This window comes from Liolophura sinensis, chromosome 8 (genome assembly GCF_032854445.1).
Source record: "Liolophura sinensis isolate JHLJ2023 chromosome 8, CUHK_Ljap_v2, whole genome shotgun sequence".
NCBI classification, from domain to species: domain Eukaryota; kingdom Metazoa; phylum Mollusca; class Polyplacophora; order Chitonida; family Chitonidae; genus Liolophura; species Liolophura sinensis.
The window spans coordinates 19,582,484-19,603,046 of record NC_088302.1 but is presented as its reverse complement, the minus strand read 5'-3'; the positions used below and the strand labels follow the sequence as shown (position 1 = coordinate 19,603,046).

Genomic DNA, 20,563 nt, shown 5'->3' with positions numbered 1-20,563 from the left:
AAAGACCAATGTCGTAACAGGCTTTGACTGCTGTCCGCGATCAACATCGCATGCTGATTCACATGAGCTTGACAGCGTTAAGAAAGGATTGTTAGGCCGATCAGAAGTTGACTATCCAATTTCACAGAGTTGAAAAGAGCAAGATAAGTGAGTATTTTAAACCGACAGTGTCTCAAAGGCGAAAACACTTGCCATGTGTAGGAGAAAGCATAGCTTCAAGTGTCGAGTCATGAGATAGTGAGGATACAACAACAACATAACACTGTCTGTAGAAAAGCTTTTTTTTTTTTTTTTTTTTTGCATTAGATGATCCGATGTAATTACTGTCGAAAAGGAAGAAGAGAAGGTAGAGGACGCAGATGGACTCCAATTGTCAATTTTTAGAGAATTAGAGTGAATAAAAAAATTATGGAACAAGGCAGATGAGCTCAGTAGGTCTACATATATATATACATATATCTCTTTTAAGTCTATAAATGTTACATGTCAAGATATATAAGTAGATTTAACTGTCTTAGACGCCACGAGTTAATTAGTTTCATAGGCGAGGATAGTAAATTAAGAGGATAGTGTTAGAGATTCCACCATGAAATTACATATAAATGAGCAGAGGAGGTGAAGTAGATTGCTTTAAGTGGGAAGGAGATGGGAGTTTGAAATCTGCACCATGTGTTTTGAGACGCGTTAATGGACTCAGTGTTACGATGAATGTCAGAATTTTTAAATGGCACATTGAATTCATCTGGATGGACTAATTTAGATAGATAAATTAAACCATGTCACATATGCAGTCTCGGCAATTGTAGATTTTCTACTACAATGAAAGCGAAAGTGAAATGACATCTGAGCTAATCAGTGTCACCATTGTAATGTTGTCTATTACTTGTGAACTATATATATATATATATACATGTATATATATATATATATATATGTATGGGTTTGTTTTAAAATTTTCCCTTAACCCCAGTGTCAGAAGACCGCCAAACATCAGTGAATGGGAGGGTGACAGAATCTGGAGATGCCTCGTCCACTGGTTTTCAGAAAGGGAAATCTGCGCTTGAAATATCTGGCAGTTCTAATGATGATGATGACAGCAGATTGGGGCAGAATGCAGAGGAAAATATTCCAGATATAACGATGGATGAGGATGGGAATTACAATGTTGTTTCTGGTGATGATTGTAATAATAAATCAATCGAGGAAAATAACCCCCCTAAAGAAGGAACAGATTCTCTCAATAATGAAAATCAACAAAGCTCAGACATTAGTTCAGATTTAAGCACAAGTGTCAGTGAGAAAATTAAAGACAGTATTGAAAGTGAAAGTCAGACTGTGTCAGACAGAGAAAGGCAAAGTGAAACTGAAAATAAAATGAAAGGACATGAAAATATTAGCAATAGTGAACAGCCCCCAGATGATAAGATGGGCTGTTCAGAAGCAGGGGGTAAACAAGTGAAGAACGGTCCAGCAGACCCTACTCAGAAGGGTGTAGAAAATGGTCAGCAGGAGGAAAAGGAGAGTGACCCTAAACCTCTTGACATACTGGGAAATGGGATGCTCCTGAAAAAGGCAAGTGTTGCGTGTAATGGACTTCACCCATTCACAAAAGAAAGCAGATCTTGCAACTCATAAAACAGCAGTGCCCTCTACTTATATGAATAACAATACCAGTGATTTCAATAACATAACAAGCCATTATGAATAATGATAGCTGGGATTGTTTTTCAAGAGGGTATAATGCATTGCTGTTTTATGAGAAGCAAGATTTACTTCCCTTTGTAGAGAGCCAGAGAAACCCCATTACAACTGTGGGGACAGATGATTCTTTGTTTATTTGATTGGTGTTTTATGCCGTACTCAAGAATATTTCACTTGTACAATCAGCACTATGGTTGGAGGAAACCGGGTAGAGCCAGAAGGAAATGTATTACCATCCACAGGTTACTGTCTTACCTTTGCCACCTACAAGGTGATTCTGAGATAAATTAGAAATACTACATTGTATTTATATTGTCTCATCTCATTTTTATCATGTGTCATTTTTTCACATGTGATAGGTAAGTACATGTCCTGAAGTGATTACTCACATGGAGCTCTGCAACTTGCCCGGCATCCAGGAAACCCTAACAGCATTAAATGATATCCCTTTTTTTTTTTAGAAATAGGTTTTAACCACATATACTATGTTTTAATAGTTTGAGTGTATTTCATCATCAAATGTGTTTGTTTTAAAAAAAAAATGTATATTATCATGTTCTGTGTTCTATTGTAATACTTGTCAGTGTATGTAACAAATTTATAGACTCAGGTCTCGGGCTGAGGATATTTTGAGATTTCTCTGCCTGCACATGTTCCTTGTTATTTACTGGTGACATCGTCCTCTGTGGAAAATAGTGGTAGATTTTGATATTGGTTATGTCACAACATGCGTTCACAATGAGAATGGTTCATGGGGGATGGGGGTGGCGAGGAATAAAACTGTTGGCTCATGGATATGTTTATCATAAATACAAAAGATGCATATTCTGTTCAGAATGGCTGCAGCTCTGACTGACTGGAGTGGGATAGTCATAACAGGGATGAAAATATGATGGAGATTGAGGTTATCAGTGGGATGATTTTGATGTCATTTGCCTCCAGGTGATCAAACCATCTGAAAACCCAGATTCAAGACCATCGTATGGAGACCAGGTGACACTGAGAACAGTTGGTACCCTGGAAGATGGCTCAGTGGTGGACAAACATGACAGTATAACATTCACACTTGGAGATGGGGATGTGATCCAAGGTAACTTAGTTTATTCTGAGGTAGCAATAATAAATATGAAAGCATTGGTCCATTGTGGTGGTTTATGTAATCAGTATGAAAGCATTGGTCCGTTGTGGTGGTTTGTGTAATCAGTATGAAAACATTGGTCCATTGTGGTGGTTTATGTAATCAGTATGAGAGCATTGGTCCATTGTGGTGGTTTATGTGATCAGTATGAAAGCATTGGTCCATTTTGGTGGTTTATGTAATCAGTATGAGAGCATTGGTCCATTGTGGTGGTTTATGTAATCAGTGTGAGAGCATTTGTCCATTGTGGTGGTTTGTGTAATCAGTATGAAAGCATTGGTCCATTGTGGTGGTTTGTGTAATCAGTATGAAAGCATTGGTCCATTGTGGTGGTTTATGTAATCAGTATGAAAGCATTGGTCCATTGTGGTGGTTTTTGTAATCAGTATGAAAGCATTGGTCCATTGTGATGGTTTATGTAATCAATATGAAAGCATTGGTCCATTGTGATGGTTTATGTAATCAGTATGAAAGCATTGGTCCATTGTGGTGGTTTATGTAATCAGTGTGAGAGCATTGGTCCATTGTGGTGGTTTGTGTAATTAGTATGAGAGCATTGGTCCATTGTGGTGGTTTGTGTAATCAGTATGAGAGCATTGGTCCATTGTGGTGGTTTATATAATCAGTATGAAAGCATTGGTCCATTGTGGTGGTTTGTGTAATCAGTATGAAAGCATTGGTCCATTGTGGTGGTTTATGTAATCAGAGTGAAAGCATTGGTCCATTGTGGCGGTTTGTGTAATCAGTATGAAAGCATTGGTCCATTTTGGTGGTTTATATAATCAGTATGAAAGCATTGGTCCATTGTGATGGTTTATGTAATCAGTATGAAAGCATTGGTCCATTGTGGTGGTTTGTGTAATCAGTATGAAAACATTGGTCCGTTGTGGTGGTTTATGTAATCAGTATGAAAGCATTGGTCCATTGTGGTGGTTTATGTAATCAATATGAAAGCATTGGTCCATTGTGGTGGTTTATGTAATCAATATGAAAGCATTGGTCCATTGTGGTGGTTTATATAATCAGTATGAAAGCATTGGTCCATTGTGATGGTTTATGTAATCAGTGTGAGAGCAGTGGTCCATTGTGGTAGTTTGTGTAATCAGTGTGAGAGCATTGGTCCATTGTGGTGGTTTATGTAATCAGTATGAAAGCATTGGTCCATTGTGGTGGTTTGTGTAATCAATATGAAAGCATTGGTCCATTGTGGTGGTTTATGTAATCAGTATGAAAGCATTGGTCCATTGTGGTGGTTTATGTAATCAATATGAAAGCATTGGTCCATTGTGATGGTTTATGTAATCAATATGAAAGCATTGGTCCATTGTGGTAGTTTATGTAATCAGTGGTGGTTTATGTAATCAGTATGAAAGCATTGGTCCATTGTGGTGGTTTGTGTAATCAATATGAAAGCATTGGTCCATTGTGGTGGTTTATGTAATCACTATGAAAGCATTGGTCCATTGTGGTGGTTTATGTAATCAATATGAAAGCATTGGTCCATTGTGATGGTTTATGTAATCAATATGAAAGCATTGGTCCATTGTGATGGTTTATGTAATCAGTATGAAAGCATTGGTCCATTGTGGTGGTTTATGTAATCAATATGAAAGCATTGGTCCATTGTGGTGGTTTATGTAATCAGTATGAGAGCATTGGTCCATTGTGGTGGTTTATGTAATCAGTATGAAAGCATTGGTCCATTGTGGTGGTTTGTGTAATCAGTATGAAAGCATTGGTCCATTGTGGTGGTTTGTGTAATCAGTATGAAAGCATTGGTCCATTGTGGTGATTTATGTAATCAATATGAAAGCATTGGTCCATTGTGGTGGTTTATGTAATCAATATGAAAACATTGGTCCATTGTGGTGGTTTATGTAATCAGTATGGAAGCATTGGTCCATTGTGGTGGTTTATGTAATCAATATGAAAGCAGTGGTCCATTGTGGTGGTTTATATAATCAGTATGAAAGCATTGGTCCATTGTGGTGGTTTGTGTAATCAGTTAGAAAACATTGATCCATTGTGGTAGTTTATGCAATCGATATGAAAGCATTGGTCCATTGTGGTGGTTTATGTACTGATTACTTACTTATTATACCCCCTTCAACGAAGTGAAGGGAAGTATACTGGAATCACCCCGCCTGTCTGTGTAGATGCAATTCTATTCATCCATCTCCTCCCAAACCAGTGTGCCAATTTCAATTGAACTTACTGTACATTTTGCCTTTGGTCATAACTTGTGCATGGGTAATTATTTAGGACTTTACATAACAGTCCTTTCCATGTATTCAGATTCTTTCCATGCAACTCTTCCTAAAGTACTGGATCTATGTCTAAGAAACTTAGCATACATCTTCCCCATGCAGAGGCCTCTGTGGCTAAGTTGGTTAGCGTGCTAGCGCAGCGTAATGACCCAGGAGTCTCTCACCAATGCTTTCGCTGTGAGTTCAAGTCCAACTCATGCTGGCTTCCTCTTCAGCCGTACGTGGGAAGGTCTTCCGGCAACCTGCAGATGGTTGTGGGTTTCCCCCGGGCTCTGCCCAGTTTCCATCCACCATAATGCTGGCCGCCATCTTATAAGTGAAATATTCTTGAGTGCGGCATAAAACACCAATCAAATAAATAAATCTTCCCCATTCCCCAAAATCTAAACAGTGCAATGTTAAATTTATTTACAGTTGGGCAGTTATTTTCATAAATACTTACATTCAGGTACTTAGTGCAGTAATGGGTTTTCTTGTACACTGTATTGTTCCATTCAAACTGGAGGTATCAGTAGTGGAATTGTTGCACACCATGGAGGGTTCATGAAACAATTTATATGAAGCCAACCTAGGCAACACGATGTCCTATCATTCCCTATAAGGTTTTCTTAGTTTTCTTTTCTTTTATTTTTGGAAATGTTGGGGATTGGAAGGGGGTATTTCGGATATGCAGATACTAGTTTCTTTTGTTTGTATGTGTTAATTACCTGAAGGTTAATACATTTATTTTCTTTATTTATTCATTGATTCATTTTACACATTTACCAGAGCATGGGAGCAGGTCATGGCTACATGAATAAGTTGCTTTACTTTTAGTCAATGGGTCACCTGAGAAATGCATTCAGTCCCATTCACGGGCAGGGAATTTACAAGATTTCCTTGAATCTGTTGTTCTTAGGGCATTGGTGACAAGAAGAGATGAATAGTCCTCACTTGTGTGGTCCCACACATGAAGTAGGCAGCAGACTATTCCACCAATGTAACATATATCACATGGGAGAAAGTTTGTCAGTAAACTGCCGAAAGTCAGTGGTTTTCTCCACTTATAAAAAGAAACTGTCTGGCAGTATAAGTGTAGAAGTGAAAAATTCTTCAGTAAGGGATTAGACCATCAATCATATAAGAAATAAATATACTTTTCAGTAGTAATCATATTTATGGGCGTGGGAAGGTCTGCCAACAACCTGTGGATGGTTGTGGGTTTCCCCCAGGTTCTGCCCAGTTTCCTCCCACCATAATGCTGGCCGCTGTCGTATAAGTGAAATACTTTTGAGTATGGCGTAAAACACCAATCAAATAAATAAATCATATTTATGGGTGGAGTAAATCTACTGACAGACCCCCTGACTTATGACCAACGAGTGAGAGCTACATTTAGGTAAATATCATATTTGGTGCTGAAAGTTACAATTTTTCTAGTTGAATATCATCCCATGTTCCAAACCTCAAAACACCTTTTTAAGATCAATTTAACTCTCAAAATAAGGAAAACTGAGCAAGTTAGTCATGGACAAAAGTTATGGTCATTTAGGGTAAATAAAATGAGTCTGCGAGTGATCCCCCCTTCCCCGCTCCCCCAACCACACCCATGACTGAATGTTTAAACCTATAGCAATCATTATACATGTAGTTTTATTGTCAGCCTCTGTCGTGCTATAGAGCCATATTTCACCAAACATGTTAGACATCAGTACAGTCTTTTTGGTTTGTCAGTTTTGTAAATTGTTGATGTTGATGTTGATGTTGTCAGCCTGGGACTTGTGCACTGCTCTGATGGATGTGGGAGAAGTCTGCCAGCTGACCACTGATAACAGATATGCCTATGGAAATCAGGGGAGGTAATCCAACAACCTACACACTTGTCTCTTCATAATCACTGCGAACTTGACTTCAGAGCAAATTGAAATCAATAATGGGGAAGTTCAGTGTGCAGTATATGTACATGTGGGTACAGAAGGAAATTTTATGTGGATTTGTGTGAATCCACAGTGATGTATGTGTGAATTTATTATTCAAAGGATTTTTTATTAATCATGAAACCCTTCCTTGTTCTGAAGACAATTTATTGCAAATCTTCAACCTTTTTAACCACTAAAGCACTTTTTTCAGTGGAAGTAATGTATGCAATTATTATGAAAATTATGCTAAACATGATTTGTTTGTGTCATGAAAGATGCAAGCTTCATAAAACTGAGCAAATTATTTCTCTACACCCCACATTTCTCTCAGAATGTTTCAAAATATTAGTTGCCCAGGTGTTAAAAAAGGTTGACCAATAACTAACTGATATTTGCAAAAGAAGGAGAAACTTAAGAGCTGCCTTGTTCAATTTGCCTAATTCTGTTTTAACATTCAAGACATTATTATTGTCTGTTTATGCTGGGTTTTCACTGTTTCACAATTTGATTATGTTTCAGACCCCCTTCCATACCAGCTAACTCTAAGATCACCTACACACTAGAACTGCTGAAGAAAGATGAGCCTGTGGACCTCACAAAGTTGTCAGTAGAGAACAGAATCAAGTTTGGGTAAGCTGATGTAGTCATATTAATTGAGACCCAAAATGTTCTCAATGTGAACATGTCTCATTTTTTTATCATGTGGAATCCAGTACCTAAAGGCACGTTGTGCCTTAACACATCTTTTGTTTAGCTTTTACATTTGCCTGTTATCAAATCAAGTACATGCTTTTGTGCATATTAGTGTATGTGTTTGAGCTAAGTGTGAAAGGTGTGATGTCTATGTCGGTGTCAGTGGCCATTCATTAAAGGGTGTGATTTGTATTCACCTTCCCATACATTTCCTCCCTCTATTTAAAAAATCCACTTTTATTTAATTTTTGGCCACATAGCTTGATCTTATATTGATCTTACAGAGGTGTTTTAGGATGTGTTTGGAAGGTGGGATGATATGCCATTGAAAAAATGTAAGTTACAGCACCAAATGTAATATTACATGACATGTTGTGCCTCTAGAAATGCAATTTTTGAAGCAAAATTTTAGGTAATTTACCATAGGTATTGAACTTACATTTAATAAGGTTTTGAATACTAAAACCTTTTCAAATGTCTTGTCTGTTCTTCTCTTTATTTTATCCCAGAGATGAGAAGAGAGAGCGAGGGAACTATTTATTTGGGCGTAGTGACTACACTGGGGCGATTAACTCCTATTCCAAGTGAGTGACGGACGAGTTTTTACTGTGTACTGTGAATTATTGTATACTGTAGGTGTCACTTCAATCCCAATCTAAGGCAGAGAATTTTCAAGACTCCCCTGCCTCCTCTTTTCCCAGGGCTTGGGTGAAAATAGCAGGCAACAGTGCTTATAGGGCCATGAAGGTTAACTTACATTAAAGAATGTGGGAAACATAACAATTGAATACATTCTGTATTTAAGCTAATGCTACAGAAATAAATAGAACAGCTATTTTGGGGGAATATTTGCTGTCTGGGTGCTAGGAATATTTGCTGTCTGGGTGCAAACGCCACACAACGGCTGATGAGTCTCTCACCAATGAAACGAATGTCCAGCTCATGCTGGCTTGCTTTCTGGTTGTCGTGTGAAGGTGTGCCAGTAGGTGCAGATGGGTGTGGGTTTCTGCCATCCTCAGTTTGTATCTAAACTCTGAAAAGAGTGGTTAGCCTGCTAGCGCACAACAAGGACTCAAGAGCCTCTCACCAGTGAAACGACTGTCCAGCTCATGCTGGCTTGCTTTCTGGTTGTTGTGTGAAGGTGTGCCAGTAGGTGCAGATGGGTGTGGGTTTCTGCCATCCTCAGTTTGTATCTAAACTCTGAAAAGAGTGGTTAGCCTGCTAGTGCACAACAAGGACTCAAGAGCCTCTCACCAGTGAAACGAATGTCCAGCTCATGCTGGCTTGCTTTCTGGTTGTCGTGTGAAGGTGTGCCAGTAGGTGCAGATGGGTGTGGGTTTCTGCCATCCTCAGTTTGTATCTAAACTCTGAAAAGAGTGGTTAGCCTGCTAGTGCACAACAAGGACTCAAGAGCCTCTCACCAGTGAAACGAATGTCCAGCTCATGCTGGCTTGCTTTCTGGTTGTCGTGTGAAGGTGTGCCAGTAGGTGCAGATGGGTGTGGGTTTCTGCCATCCTCAGTTTGTATCTAAACTCTGAAAAGAGTGGTTAGCCTGCTAGTGCACAACAAGGACTCAAGAGACTCTCACCAGTGAAACGACTGTCCAGCTCATGCTGGCTTGCTTTCTGGTTGTCGTGTGAAGGTGTGCCAGTAGGTGCAGATGGGTGTGGGTTTCTGCCATCCTCAGTTTGTATCTAAACTCTGAAAAGAGTGGTTAGCCTGCTAGTGCACAACAAGGACTCAAGAGCCTCTCACCAATGCGGCCACTATGAGTTAAAGTCCCAGCTTATGAGGCTTCAACTATGGTCATACCTCTGAAGGTCTTCCAGCATCCTGCAGATGGTTGAGTATTTTCCCCCAAGCTCCCTCCGATTTCCTCCCACCCTAATGCTGGCCGCTGTTGAATAAGTGAAATATTCTTGAATACGGTACAAAATACCCATCAAATACATATATGGATTAAATACATATTTGCTGCCTTATAATGACAAATCCCATTTATACAATACCCAGAAAATTATCGTATATGGATGTAGATTAATGGAAAGGTTGCTTTAGAAGGCAAAGATATGAAAATGTTACTTTACAAACGAACAGAGAGATATGTATGCATTGCATTTGTGATATAGTGCAGCATATGATAACGTTCTGCCATGATTATTGTGCAGCATATGATAACGTATTGTGTAGTATATGATAACGTATTGTGTACTATATGATTTAGTGCAGTTGTGCCATGGTTATGGTACAGCATGTGATATAGTGCAGTTATGCCATGGTTATGGTGCAGTATATGGTTTAGTGCTCTTGTGACATGATTATGGTGCAGAATATGATATAGTGCTCATTTGCCATGGTTATGGTGCAGCATATGATATAGTGCAGTTGTGTCAGTATTATGGTGCAGCATGTGATATAGTGCAATTGTGCCATGATTATTGTGCAGCATATGATATAGTGCTCTTGTGCCATGATCATGGTACAGCATATAATATTGTACAGTTGTGCCATGATTATGGTGCAGTGTATGATATAGTGCTCTTGTGCCATGATCATGGTGCAGTATATGACTTAGTGCTCTTGTGACATGATTATGGTGCAGCATATGATGTAGTGCTCATTTGCCATGGTTATGGTGCAGCATATGATATAGTGCAATTGTATCATTATTATGGTGCAGCATATGATATAGTGCAGCTGTGCCATGGTCATTGTGCAGCATATGATAAAATGCTCATTTGCCTGATTATGGTACAGCATATGATATAGTGCAGTTGAGTCATTATTATGGTGCAGAATATGATATGGTGCTCTTGTTCCATGATTATGGTGCAGCGTATGATATAGTGCTCTTGTGCCATGATCATGGTACAGCATTTAATATTGTACAGTTGTGCCATGATTATGGTGCAGCGTATGATATAGTGCTCTTGTGCCATGATCATGGTGCAGTATATGACTTAGTGCTCTTGTGACATGATTATGGTGCAGCATATGATATAGTGCTCATTTGCCATGGTTATGGTGCAGCATATGATATAGTGCAATTGTGTCATTATTATGGTGCAGCATATGCTATAGTGCAGCTGTGCCATGGTCATTGTGCAGCATATGGTATAGTGCAGCTGTGCAATGACCATGGTGCAGCATATGATATAGTGCTCTTGTGCCATGATTATGGTGCAGCATGTGACATAGTGCTCTTGTGCCATGATTATGGCGCAGCATATAATACTGTACAGTTGTGCCATGATTATGGTACATGTATGGTTTGAACTTGGCCATACTTTCAAAATTTAACTTGACGGTGAAGCTATCAATAAAAAAAAGATCTGTGTGCAAACCAGTTCGAAAACTACTGATACTGTTTACGTGAACCTTCCTGTTGCAGAGCTCTGAAGATTTTGAACGATGATAATTTAAGTCACTCTGAGGAGGATGTCAGTCTGCTTCAGCAGCTTGTGGACACCCGGGTGAAGTGCTACAACAACATAGCTGCAGCACAATTAAAGGTCAGTACAGCACAAAGGTCAGTTGAGCACAAATAAAGGTCAGTTGAGCACAAATAAAGGTAAGTACAGCACAAATAGAGGTCAGCACAACACAAAGGTGAGTGCAGCACAACACAAAGGTGAATGCAGCACAAAATAAATGTCAGTAAATTACAGAGGTCAGTGCAACACAAAATAAAGGTCAGTACGGCACAAGTAGAGGTCAGTACAACACAAGTAAAAGTGAGTGCAGCACAAAATAAAGGTCAGTACATTACAAATAGAGGTCAGTGCAGCACAAAATAAAGGTCACTATAGCACAGAAAGGTCTGTACAGCACTAATGAAGGTGACTAATACTGTTATGATAAACGCAGCTCAAATATTGAAAAAATATTGATAATTGCAACACAAATTAAAACAGTGACTGTTTTAATCTTTATGTAGCATGGCTAATGTTAAATAAAGCACAAAATAGTGGAATGATAAGTTAGCATGATTGAGGTTTAATGATTAATATTTCAGACCAAAAATGTTTTGGTTGTAGTTTTATATTCAAATATTTTTCAGGTTGAAGCCTATGCCGCAGCTATAAAATCTTGTGATGAAGTACTGAAGGTTCAACCCCAGAATATCAAAGCCTTGTTCCGGAAAGGAAAGGTAGGATTATATCATATGTTGTTACTAATCAATAAAATCATTTCATTTGATAATATTCTGCCACAGTACTTTTGTGATCTTTTTCAGTCAAACTTCAAAAAATGTGACTCATTGCTTGTATACTAGCGTCGTGACATTCTGTAGTCAAAAACAAAGCTACGCAAACCTGGCTGGCAGATCAGGGTTTCATAAGCAAGAGACCAATAATAAGGAGCCTGGTATTGTCCTAAATGGCCTAAAATTTCGCCCACAAAAGTGCATTTTTAGAGGCAAATAAATGTCACAGAATATTGTTTCTGGTGCTGAAACAATTTTTCAGTAGAATATCATACCATGTTCCAAGCAAACCTCAAAACACCTTTCTAAACTCATAAAAACTCTCAGAATCAGGACAAATGGACGAAATTTATGGTCATGGTACTTTCTGGCTAAGTGCTGAACACACAGGCAAAGGTTTTCTGGTTTTGGTATATTTTGATTGGGTTAGCATCCTCTCTGGTGTATCCAGCATTGCGCCCTGGTGAAGTACCACTGATGTATAAGGCATCATCCGTCCATTTATTGCCAAATTCAATAACAAGGAAAGAAATAATGACATGATCTTCTTGTGAATGACATGTACTTAACCTGTGGATGGTCTTGAGTTTCTCACCGGGCTCTTCCTGATTTTCTTTCTTGCTGGCCGTGTCGTATAAGTGAAATAGTCAAATGTGAAACACCAATCACATAAATAAATAAATAAATAAACTACTTGTAATTCTTATTTCATGTGACACACACATTGTGAATGTCATGTAGGTGGAAGGCCTTCCTCATTGTGGCAAACATTGTTCTGCTTTCTGTAAAATGTGTGCTTCAGGCATGAGAATGTTAGTTTCTTACTTGCCAAAGGCTGGGGGTTTACTCCTGGCAATTTCTTCTACCCATGAAACCGACTGTTGTCAAACTAAGTGAATTAATCTTGAATGCAGCATTCAACATCAATCAGTCAATCTTGTTTCAGGCTCTCGCTTCGAAAGGCAATACAGAGCTTGCTATAACTGTGTTGAAGAGAGCAGTGCAACTGGATCCAGAATCTAAGGTAAAGCTAGAGATAATGCAGTGAACCAAGCTACATTGTTACTGATTTCATGGAGCTGGTGAACTGGTTAACAGTTCTATGTCTACATTGTAACTTACATGTAAAGGTAATTCAGAAAGCAACATACATGTACATGTATAGTTATATGCAACATTTTATTGACAAATAAAACAACACAAAAAAGTAACACAACACATTGATTGACAAGGTGTGAAGTTAGATTTTCTACACATCAAGTTGTGGGGAACACTTGGATCGGACACTCAGCGCTGAGAGGTTAGAGCAAGGAAACAGGACTGGTTGATCAAGTGTTCGTATAATGTGACTGGGTGAGGCGTCATGTTTGGTGTTATCAGGATGATACTTCAGTGGCGGCAGCACTTTGGCAACATTGACTAGCCCTACCACAAGAAGGCACAGTGTATGTAGACACCTAATGGCTCCTCATCAAATGGCTGAAGTACGATGGGATGTTAAGCCCCAAGCACTCATCCGTTCACAAGTTGTAACGGAACATTCTTATCCCATTAACATATTTATTTATTTATTTATTTGATTGGTGTTTTACGCCGTACTCAAGGATATTTCACTTATATGATGGCGACCAGCATTATGGTGGGCACAGCCCGGGGGAAACCCACAACCATCCGCAGGTTAAAGGCAGACCTTCCCACTTACGGCCAGAGAGGAAGCCAGCATGAGCTGGACTTGAACTCACGGTGACCACATTGGTGAGAGGCTCCTGGGTCATTACGCTGCGCTAGCGCCCTAACCGACTGAGCCACGGAGGCCCCTCGACATATTATACCAAACAGTATCTTGGTCTGTCTGTCCGTTTGAGTGTAAGTAATTTACAATGCAAGGTGAAATGTTTTACATAATGATTTCCTGTTTATTCTGTATAAACTCAGCATAAACTGCGGCTGTTTTGGTCAAATGACAGCATGGTTTCATTGACTGCCATCTAGAATTGGAAAGTTTCAACAATGTGAACGCAGTAGAAATTAAAGTACTGTATTTCGCCTAATGTTTGGTATATAAAAATGGCCTTAAAATGATAGTTTTGATGACAAACCTTAACTTTTCCTGACAGCAAAGTCATGAAAACATAAAAATCAAGCAAAACACCTCACTTGAAAGATGCTAAATTTTTGGTGATATATGTTACTTGAAATAATGCTTTCGTATGTAGTATATATAGGTTGATATTGAGGTGAACTAATTTATAGTTTAAACTGGAGCTGTCTCCTTCAAATTTCTGGTGTCCTTGGCAACAGATTGAGACAATAGAAATCATACTGTTTTGTGTAGGAATTCCAAATTTGGCAATTTGGCATATATGGAGATAAGTACATCTAATTTAAAATCAGACTGAGTTGATCAGACTCCTGGGTGTGGGAATATAACCTGCCAACTGAAAATAACAAGTTACAATCCCTCAGAGTTTTTCAAATGGAGCAGTGAGATTGTGTATGTCACACTCTCTTCTTGTCATGTACAAGCTTTGACACAGTACATATATTTTCATAAAGAACTGCAATGTGTGACAAAATAGTTCTTTTAAACAAGGTGTCATGAATATGTTGAGTTTCTTTGGCAAGATTTAAAGTATAAAAGAGGTTAGTCTGAACGCCCTGAAAATTCGATCAAAAAAGTACATTTTTAGAGGCAAAACAGGTTTATAAAATATTACATTTGTGCTAAAATTTAAAATCATCCAACCTTCCACAAAAAAATTTCCAAGATCAACAGAACTCTCCGACGCAGGCAAAATGTGCATCTTAGTCATGAAACAAAATTATTTCACATTCCACGATGTAAATCTGCAGAAATACATTTAGATGATATTGCATACCTGGATAGTGACATTTGACCAGAATATATGTTGTTTGTGCAAGAAGTGAGAATTAAGCTATTCATATCTTGAGAATATTGTTTGTGGCATTAAGTGTGCAATATTATATATTTTTTATTATTTATATTGACACTTTTGTTGGAATAATATGAAATAAGGAGTGAGGTAAATGTGATGAGAAAAAGTAAAATCAGCAATTATATTTCACTGTGTGAAATGTACCTTTTATGCATTATGAAAATCATAATACATCGACATGTATTTCCCTTTTTTTTAGAGACGAGTCTTTTATTTTATGTTATGAACACATTGATATATTAATATGTTAAGCATGTCATTTAATTTCCTGGTTATTCTCAGATAGTGCAGCAGGAGTTGTTTAAACAGACGAAAAAACTGAAGAAAGAGACAGAATCTGAAAAAGAGATGTACAAGAAAATGTTTGGCTCATCCAAGGCACCTGTGGAGGACAAGAAGGAACCTGAGAATGCAGTAAGTCTTCTTCTCACTGATCCAAATGACACTGGAATGCAGCAATTTTCTAGGAATGCAGTCTGTCATTTCCTTCTTGACCCAAATGACCTTGGCATGTAGTAAAATTATATACGCATTGATCCGTAACACTTGGCAATGCAGTAAGTCGTGCTCTTTAATACTGATCCAGGTGTCCCTGTAATGCCATAAGTCATGATCTCTTCAATCCAAATTACTCAGAAATGCAATAATGCGCATTCTTTCTGACTAGTATTATTGGATTGGGGAAAATTTTTTTCAATTTAAATGACCTGGGAATGCAGTACATCACTTTCACATTGAACCAAATTACATGGAAAGATGGTAAACCTAGAGGGTATGACTGGAATGTGAGTAAATGGCTACTGTGGTACTATTGACACTCCGTAGAAAGGATTTGACTATGCTATTGGGTGCCTGTTATCTTCACTAGAGCACTATAAATATACCCAGAAAGGGACACACACACACACAAAAAAAACAAAACAGTGAACTTCGCCTGTTGAGTGAGTGAGTGCTTGGGGTTTAACGTCGTACTTAACAATTTTTCAATCATATGATGACGAAGGAATCCTTAGAGTGCATGTAATGTGCCTCTTTGTTGCAGGACGGATTTGCACCGCTCTTATCTAGTGCTGCTTCACTTAGGCGCCTTACCAAAGGCAAGTAAGCCGCCTTGCCTGAGCCATTATACTGATACGGATCAACCAGTCATTGCACTATCCCCTTCATGCTGAACGCATGAGGAAGTTACAACTTCCTCTTTTAAGGTTTTAGGTGACTCAATCCAGGATTAACCCTGGATCTAACGCTCCCAACTTCAGCTGTTGAAATCTGAAGACTGATTTCTTAAATTCTGACTCTTCAGCTGTTGAAATCAGAAGACTGATTTCTTCAATTCTGACTCTTCAGCTGTTGAAATCTGAAGACTGATTTCTTCAATTCTGACTACTTCTCTTGATTAGATTTTAGAAAATGTAACATAATGGTGTGAAAGTGTTAAAAGTGCATGAATTGAGGTAGAATCAGAGGTATCACAGACTGTTGTGATTGAATTTCAGATCATTTTCTAACAGCCGATTCTCATGTTTGTGGATAAGGTGCATTTATACTAAAATATCCTTTACAGCATCATCCTCTGCATACTTTCGAGTGAATGGAAAAATGGCTTGAAAAAAAAAAAAACAGTTCATCTGATATGACCTACATTGTTGGCCTTGTGAGGTTTAACTCAGACTCACTTAGCCATGCCCTGAGAGATTCTAACTGTGTTTGTTTACTGTTTTAGGTTTATCGGTGGACATCGTGGGGTCTGGCAGTCATTGGTGGAACAGCAGCTTTCCTTGTGTCTGGTGCAATTGCATTATACAGAAGTCTGCGCGGCTAAACAATTGACTTTACGGCATGGCGCAAAGGGGTGGGTGGGGGTATAGACAGTAGTTGTAAACTCAAATTCTGCCATGTATAGCTTTGTTGCTTTTTTTATACATCTGTTTCATATCTACACAGATTGTCAAATTGAAGTGCTGTTTAATATATTTTTTATGTTAAACAAGAAACTGGTGCAAGTGGTCAAATAATCTGGCTACTTCATGCAAGATTTAAAGTTTTGCTATACCGGTACTGTAATTTCTCAACCTTTCTGCATGTTTGCAAGGTTTATTCGAGCACATTCTGAAGGCATAATTCTGTGAAGACTGATAAAAGTACACTTTTTTTGAAGCCCTGAAATTGGCCAATCCAACCAGTGTAGATTTGTCTCCAAAATCAGATTTAAAATGTGCATAATTTGCACTGAAAGTTGCTCTTTCTTATGTGGAAAGTTTGAGGAATTAGGTTAATAACATTGGCACACCATGTTTATATGTTGTTTATTTACATTATTTCTGTATCAGTATTTTATGTAACTTCAGTAAAAAAAAATCAACATTTTCCGCATAAACATTCTTATTTGTTTGTTCTAAACCAGTTAATAAGTTGTGAATTTTTATTGTATTTCTTGACTTGTAAGTTGCATGTAACCTGGATACATCACAACTCGACCCAATTATGTCAAAAATCTGCCAAAAGATGTAGACAGGACAGGACATACCCTTTTGAAGATGTGTTTTTGATGAGAAAGAAATTCTCGGCCATGCGCACCAGGATTGAAAAAAAAAAAAGTTTTCTTAACCATAGAAATATTAGATTTCATATGAATTTCCTTCATTCAAAGCTCTCAGAAAGTATCAGTTTGAGATGCACTTATGTATGGTCACAATATAATGTTTAGACATTGGGATCAGAAGTTGCACATTTTTCTAGATGTGTCCCTGACATCACTTGGAGTAAATTAATGCATTTTTATGTTGGTGGGTTTATGCAATAATGAAATCATAAGACGACTTTTATTTCTAAACTTACCTAATACCTTGTAAATATTCTGAAATAAGTAAGTCCTTAATTATATATAATAATATTATTGTATATACTGGCATAATTGATAAATTGCATTTATTTGCCCCACCTAGATGTTACATGATTAGATTACAGCACAAAAAGACTTAGACTCGTTGTAACTTGAAAGCCCTGGCCTGTATAGAATTGATAGAAATGAGATAGACATATTGATTCATGCCTTTGTAAAGCTACCGTAGCCAGTAGTTGGTCATGAGAGTGGAACTATAACCAGGTGCTTTTGTTCAATTTTATACTCATATGATTATTATGCAGTTGAGCAAGGGGGAAATTCAGGTCTGCGGTATCGTATATGTATTTAGTTGTCATACATATACTTAACATACAACAAAAGAACCGTAAATGTTCTTGATATTGGTACATGCATAGTATTGCACTGAAATGTACACGCAGGCCCAGCATGTGCGATGAAAGAAGACTTTTAATGATTTTCAAAAGTGAGCTATGTTTAGAAATCTGTGGAATACATTAGACAACATGATTTATCATAAATCATAAATATACAGTATTCCTAGACCTCAAAGTACATGTATGTATGTGTGAGGAAACTGTATAAAATGATTTTCAAATCCTCAAATGGTCTTCTGTTGATCAGAAATTATGCCATTTACCATTTTACCATACAGTTTAACCACACTTACACTTGTCTAAAAAGTACCCCTCTGTCAGCAACCTGCGGATGGTCGTGGGTTTCTCCCGGGCTCTGCCCGGTTTCCGCCCACCATAATGCTGGCCGCCGTCGTATAAGTGAAATATTCTTGAGTACGGCGTAAAACACCAATCAAAAAAAAAAATAAATAAAAAGTACCCCAGCTGTTTTGTAGTGCTGGTATTTGCTGAATACTGAATCCACCTCATTGTTACATCTTAATCACTAGTTATTGAAATTAGAAGAAAATGTAAATGGTTTTGGTAGTACCAAGAAAATGTTGAGTTCTGGAAATAAAGAGTTTTGGAAACGATATAAAAATACATAAATGCTGTTTGAGTAAAATATTTCTATCTACAGTGTACAAGTTTGATGCAGTCCACTTATTCGTTAATTTCAGAGCAACCCAGAGGTGTATGTGCAAGGATAAAAATCTGAATAAACTCAAGCTGAATATATAAGAATATCCTGTATCCATCTAAGTTTATTCAAGTTTGGTATGAATGCAGAAAATATTCAGTCAAATTTGTTTAGGTGTTTTTGCTTGTTAGCTTTTTTTGTCTTTGACATGCCATTTCTGTATCTCATAAACTTTACTTTTTGGGCAAAAATTGCCTGTATTTTGACTGGGATAATTGTGATTGAAAGTATTAATATTTGTTTTGCTATTGTACACGTTAATTGGAGATTATACGGCAAAAGGTCATTGTATTTTGTCTCTGCATGTATTTGGTGGATTTTTTTTCATCTGATTTCTGCTTACTGTATCAAACACTTTTGGACCAAATAAATTATTGCAAATGTTCAGAATATTCTTTATTGTATGATGAAGCACAACTTTAAAATCTCTTGTGATATTTCGTTGTGAACCAAAAGTACAGTAATTTTAGAGAATCAAGAGATTGACAGTCACAGTACATAATGACCCTGTGACCCAGGAGCCACTCACCAATGCATTCGATGGGAGTTCAATCCCACTCAGGACGTACGTGGGAAGGTCTGTCAGCAACCTGCAGATAGTCGTGGGTTTCCCCTGGGCTCTGCCAGGTTTCCTCCCACCATAATGCTGGCCGCCGTTGTATAAGTGAATTATTCTTGAGTAGAACATAAAACACCAATCAAATAAATAAATAAATAATGACAATGTGCATCTCCTGTTCAGACATTACTGTGTTTCTTGGCTAAATCTTCTTTAAAGCAATCAAGTTCAGCTGTTGCATTGTGTTAAGAAGACAAAATACGACGGGAAAATGATGGCGAGGTACTGGCAAAACGGTTTTCACATAACCATGCAAGCACTTGGAAACCTGTTAGTAGGCATGACAATGCTCTCACCTGGAAATCTGATGGCTATACATGTAACTGACAAGGTATGACAGTTTTCACGACCTGACATACAGTGGAAATCTGTTATATTGCACTTTGTGAACAGTTCTATGGTGTACTTGTAATGTGTTGTTTTTTTTAGATTTTTTTTTTTCAATATTGCTTCTGCGTTTTATGTCTGTGCCATTAAGCTTCAGTCACTCCTGAATCAGAATCCATGTACTACTCAGTTATGTGATTATTATGTTCATTTTACCTATGGGTTATTTTAATTTATCACCTACAAACTTGTCCTTGACTAATTGTTGGCACATACAGTATCTATATGTCACGCCTGGGAAAGTTTGTCTGTAACTTGCCAAAGGTCGGTGGTTTACCCCAGGCCCGCTGGACTCGTTTATGTTGCACTGCATTAGTGAAAATTCTTGAACAGATTTTCTTCAACAACAATGAAGTAAATAAATTTACAGTCATTAATTAACCCATTTGTTTATTTTAGGAGTTTCAAACATTAATTTCAGTGTTAATCTGAGATATTTGTAGGCGTATTGAACTCCTAAAATAAACAAATGGGTTAAACCTTTACTTAATTATTTGATTGTTGACGGCCTTAATTGCTAGTTACTTTTTTCTTTGCGTGTACCGATCCCAGCACTAGCTCGTCCATTCCCAAACAGTTCCAGTTTGAAAACTGACTACTGTAAAGTTCACACAGTTTTACAGGCTTTCTTGTTAGCTTTTCTTAATCTTAAAATCCATCTCAAGGTGATCGATGGTAATGGGGTGGGTTCATGGATCACTTCCACTTACAACCTGTCGTTATTATCTGGCAACT

General features: G+C 37.8%; 1 protein-coding gene across 1 annotated transcript; it reads left to right on the top strand.

Annotated features, from left to right (window-relative positions):
- Positions 1-38: 38 nt before the first annotated feature.
- On the top strand, positions 39-19,338 carry LOC135472285 (peptidyl-prolyl cis-trans isomerase FKBP8-like). The gene is made up of 11 exons (XM_064751724.1): positions 39-147; positions 971-1,572; positions 2,644-2,791; positions 6,857-6,944; positions 7,524-7,634; positions 8,207-8,281; positions 11,089-11,209; positions 11,758-11,847; positions 12,851-12,928; positions 15,144-15,275; positions 16,585-19,338. Coding segments are annotated over exons 1-11 (1,545 nt in total). The 5' UTR covers positions 39-146; the 3' UTR covers positions 16,684-19,338.
- Positions 19,339-20,563: the final 1,225 nt, after the last annotated feature.

Bases quoted from the DNA above. Each gene is read 5' to 3' on its own strand.
- LOC135472285 (XM_064751724.1), top strand. The intron at 7,635-8,206 runs GTAAGCTGATGT...ATTTTATCCCAG, and splicing joins GAGAACAGAATCAAGTTTGG to AGATGAGAAGAGAGAGCGAG. The intron at 12,929-15,143 runs GTAAAGCTAGAG...GGTTATTCTCAG, and splicing joins AACTGGATCCAGAATCTAAG to ATAGTGCAGCAGGAGTTGTT.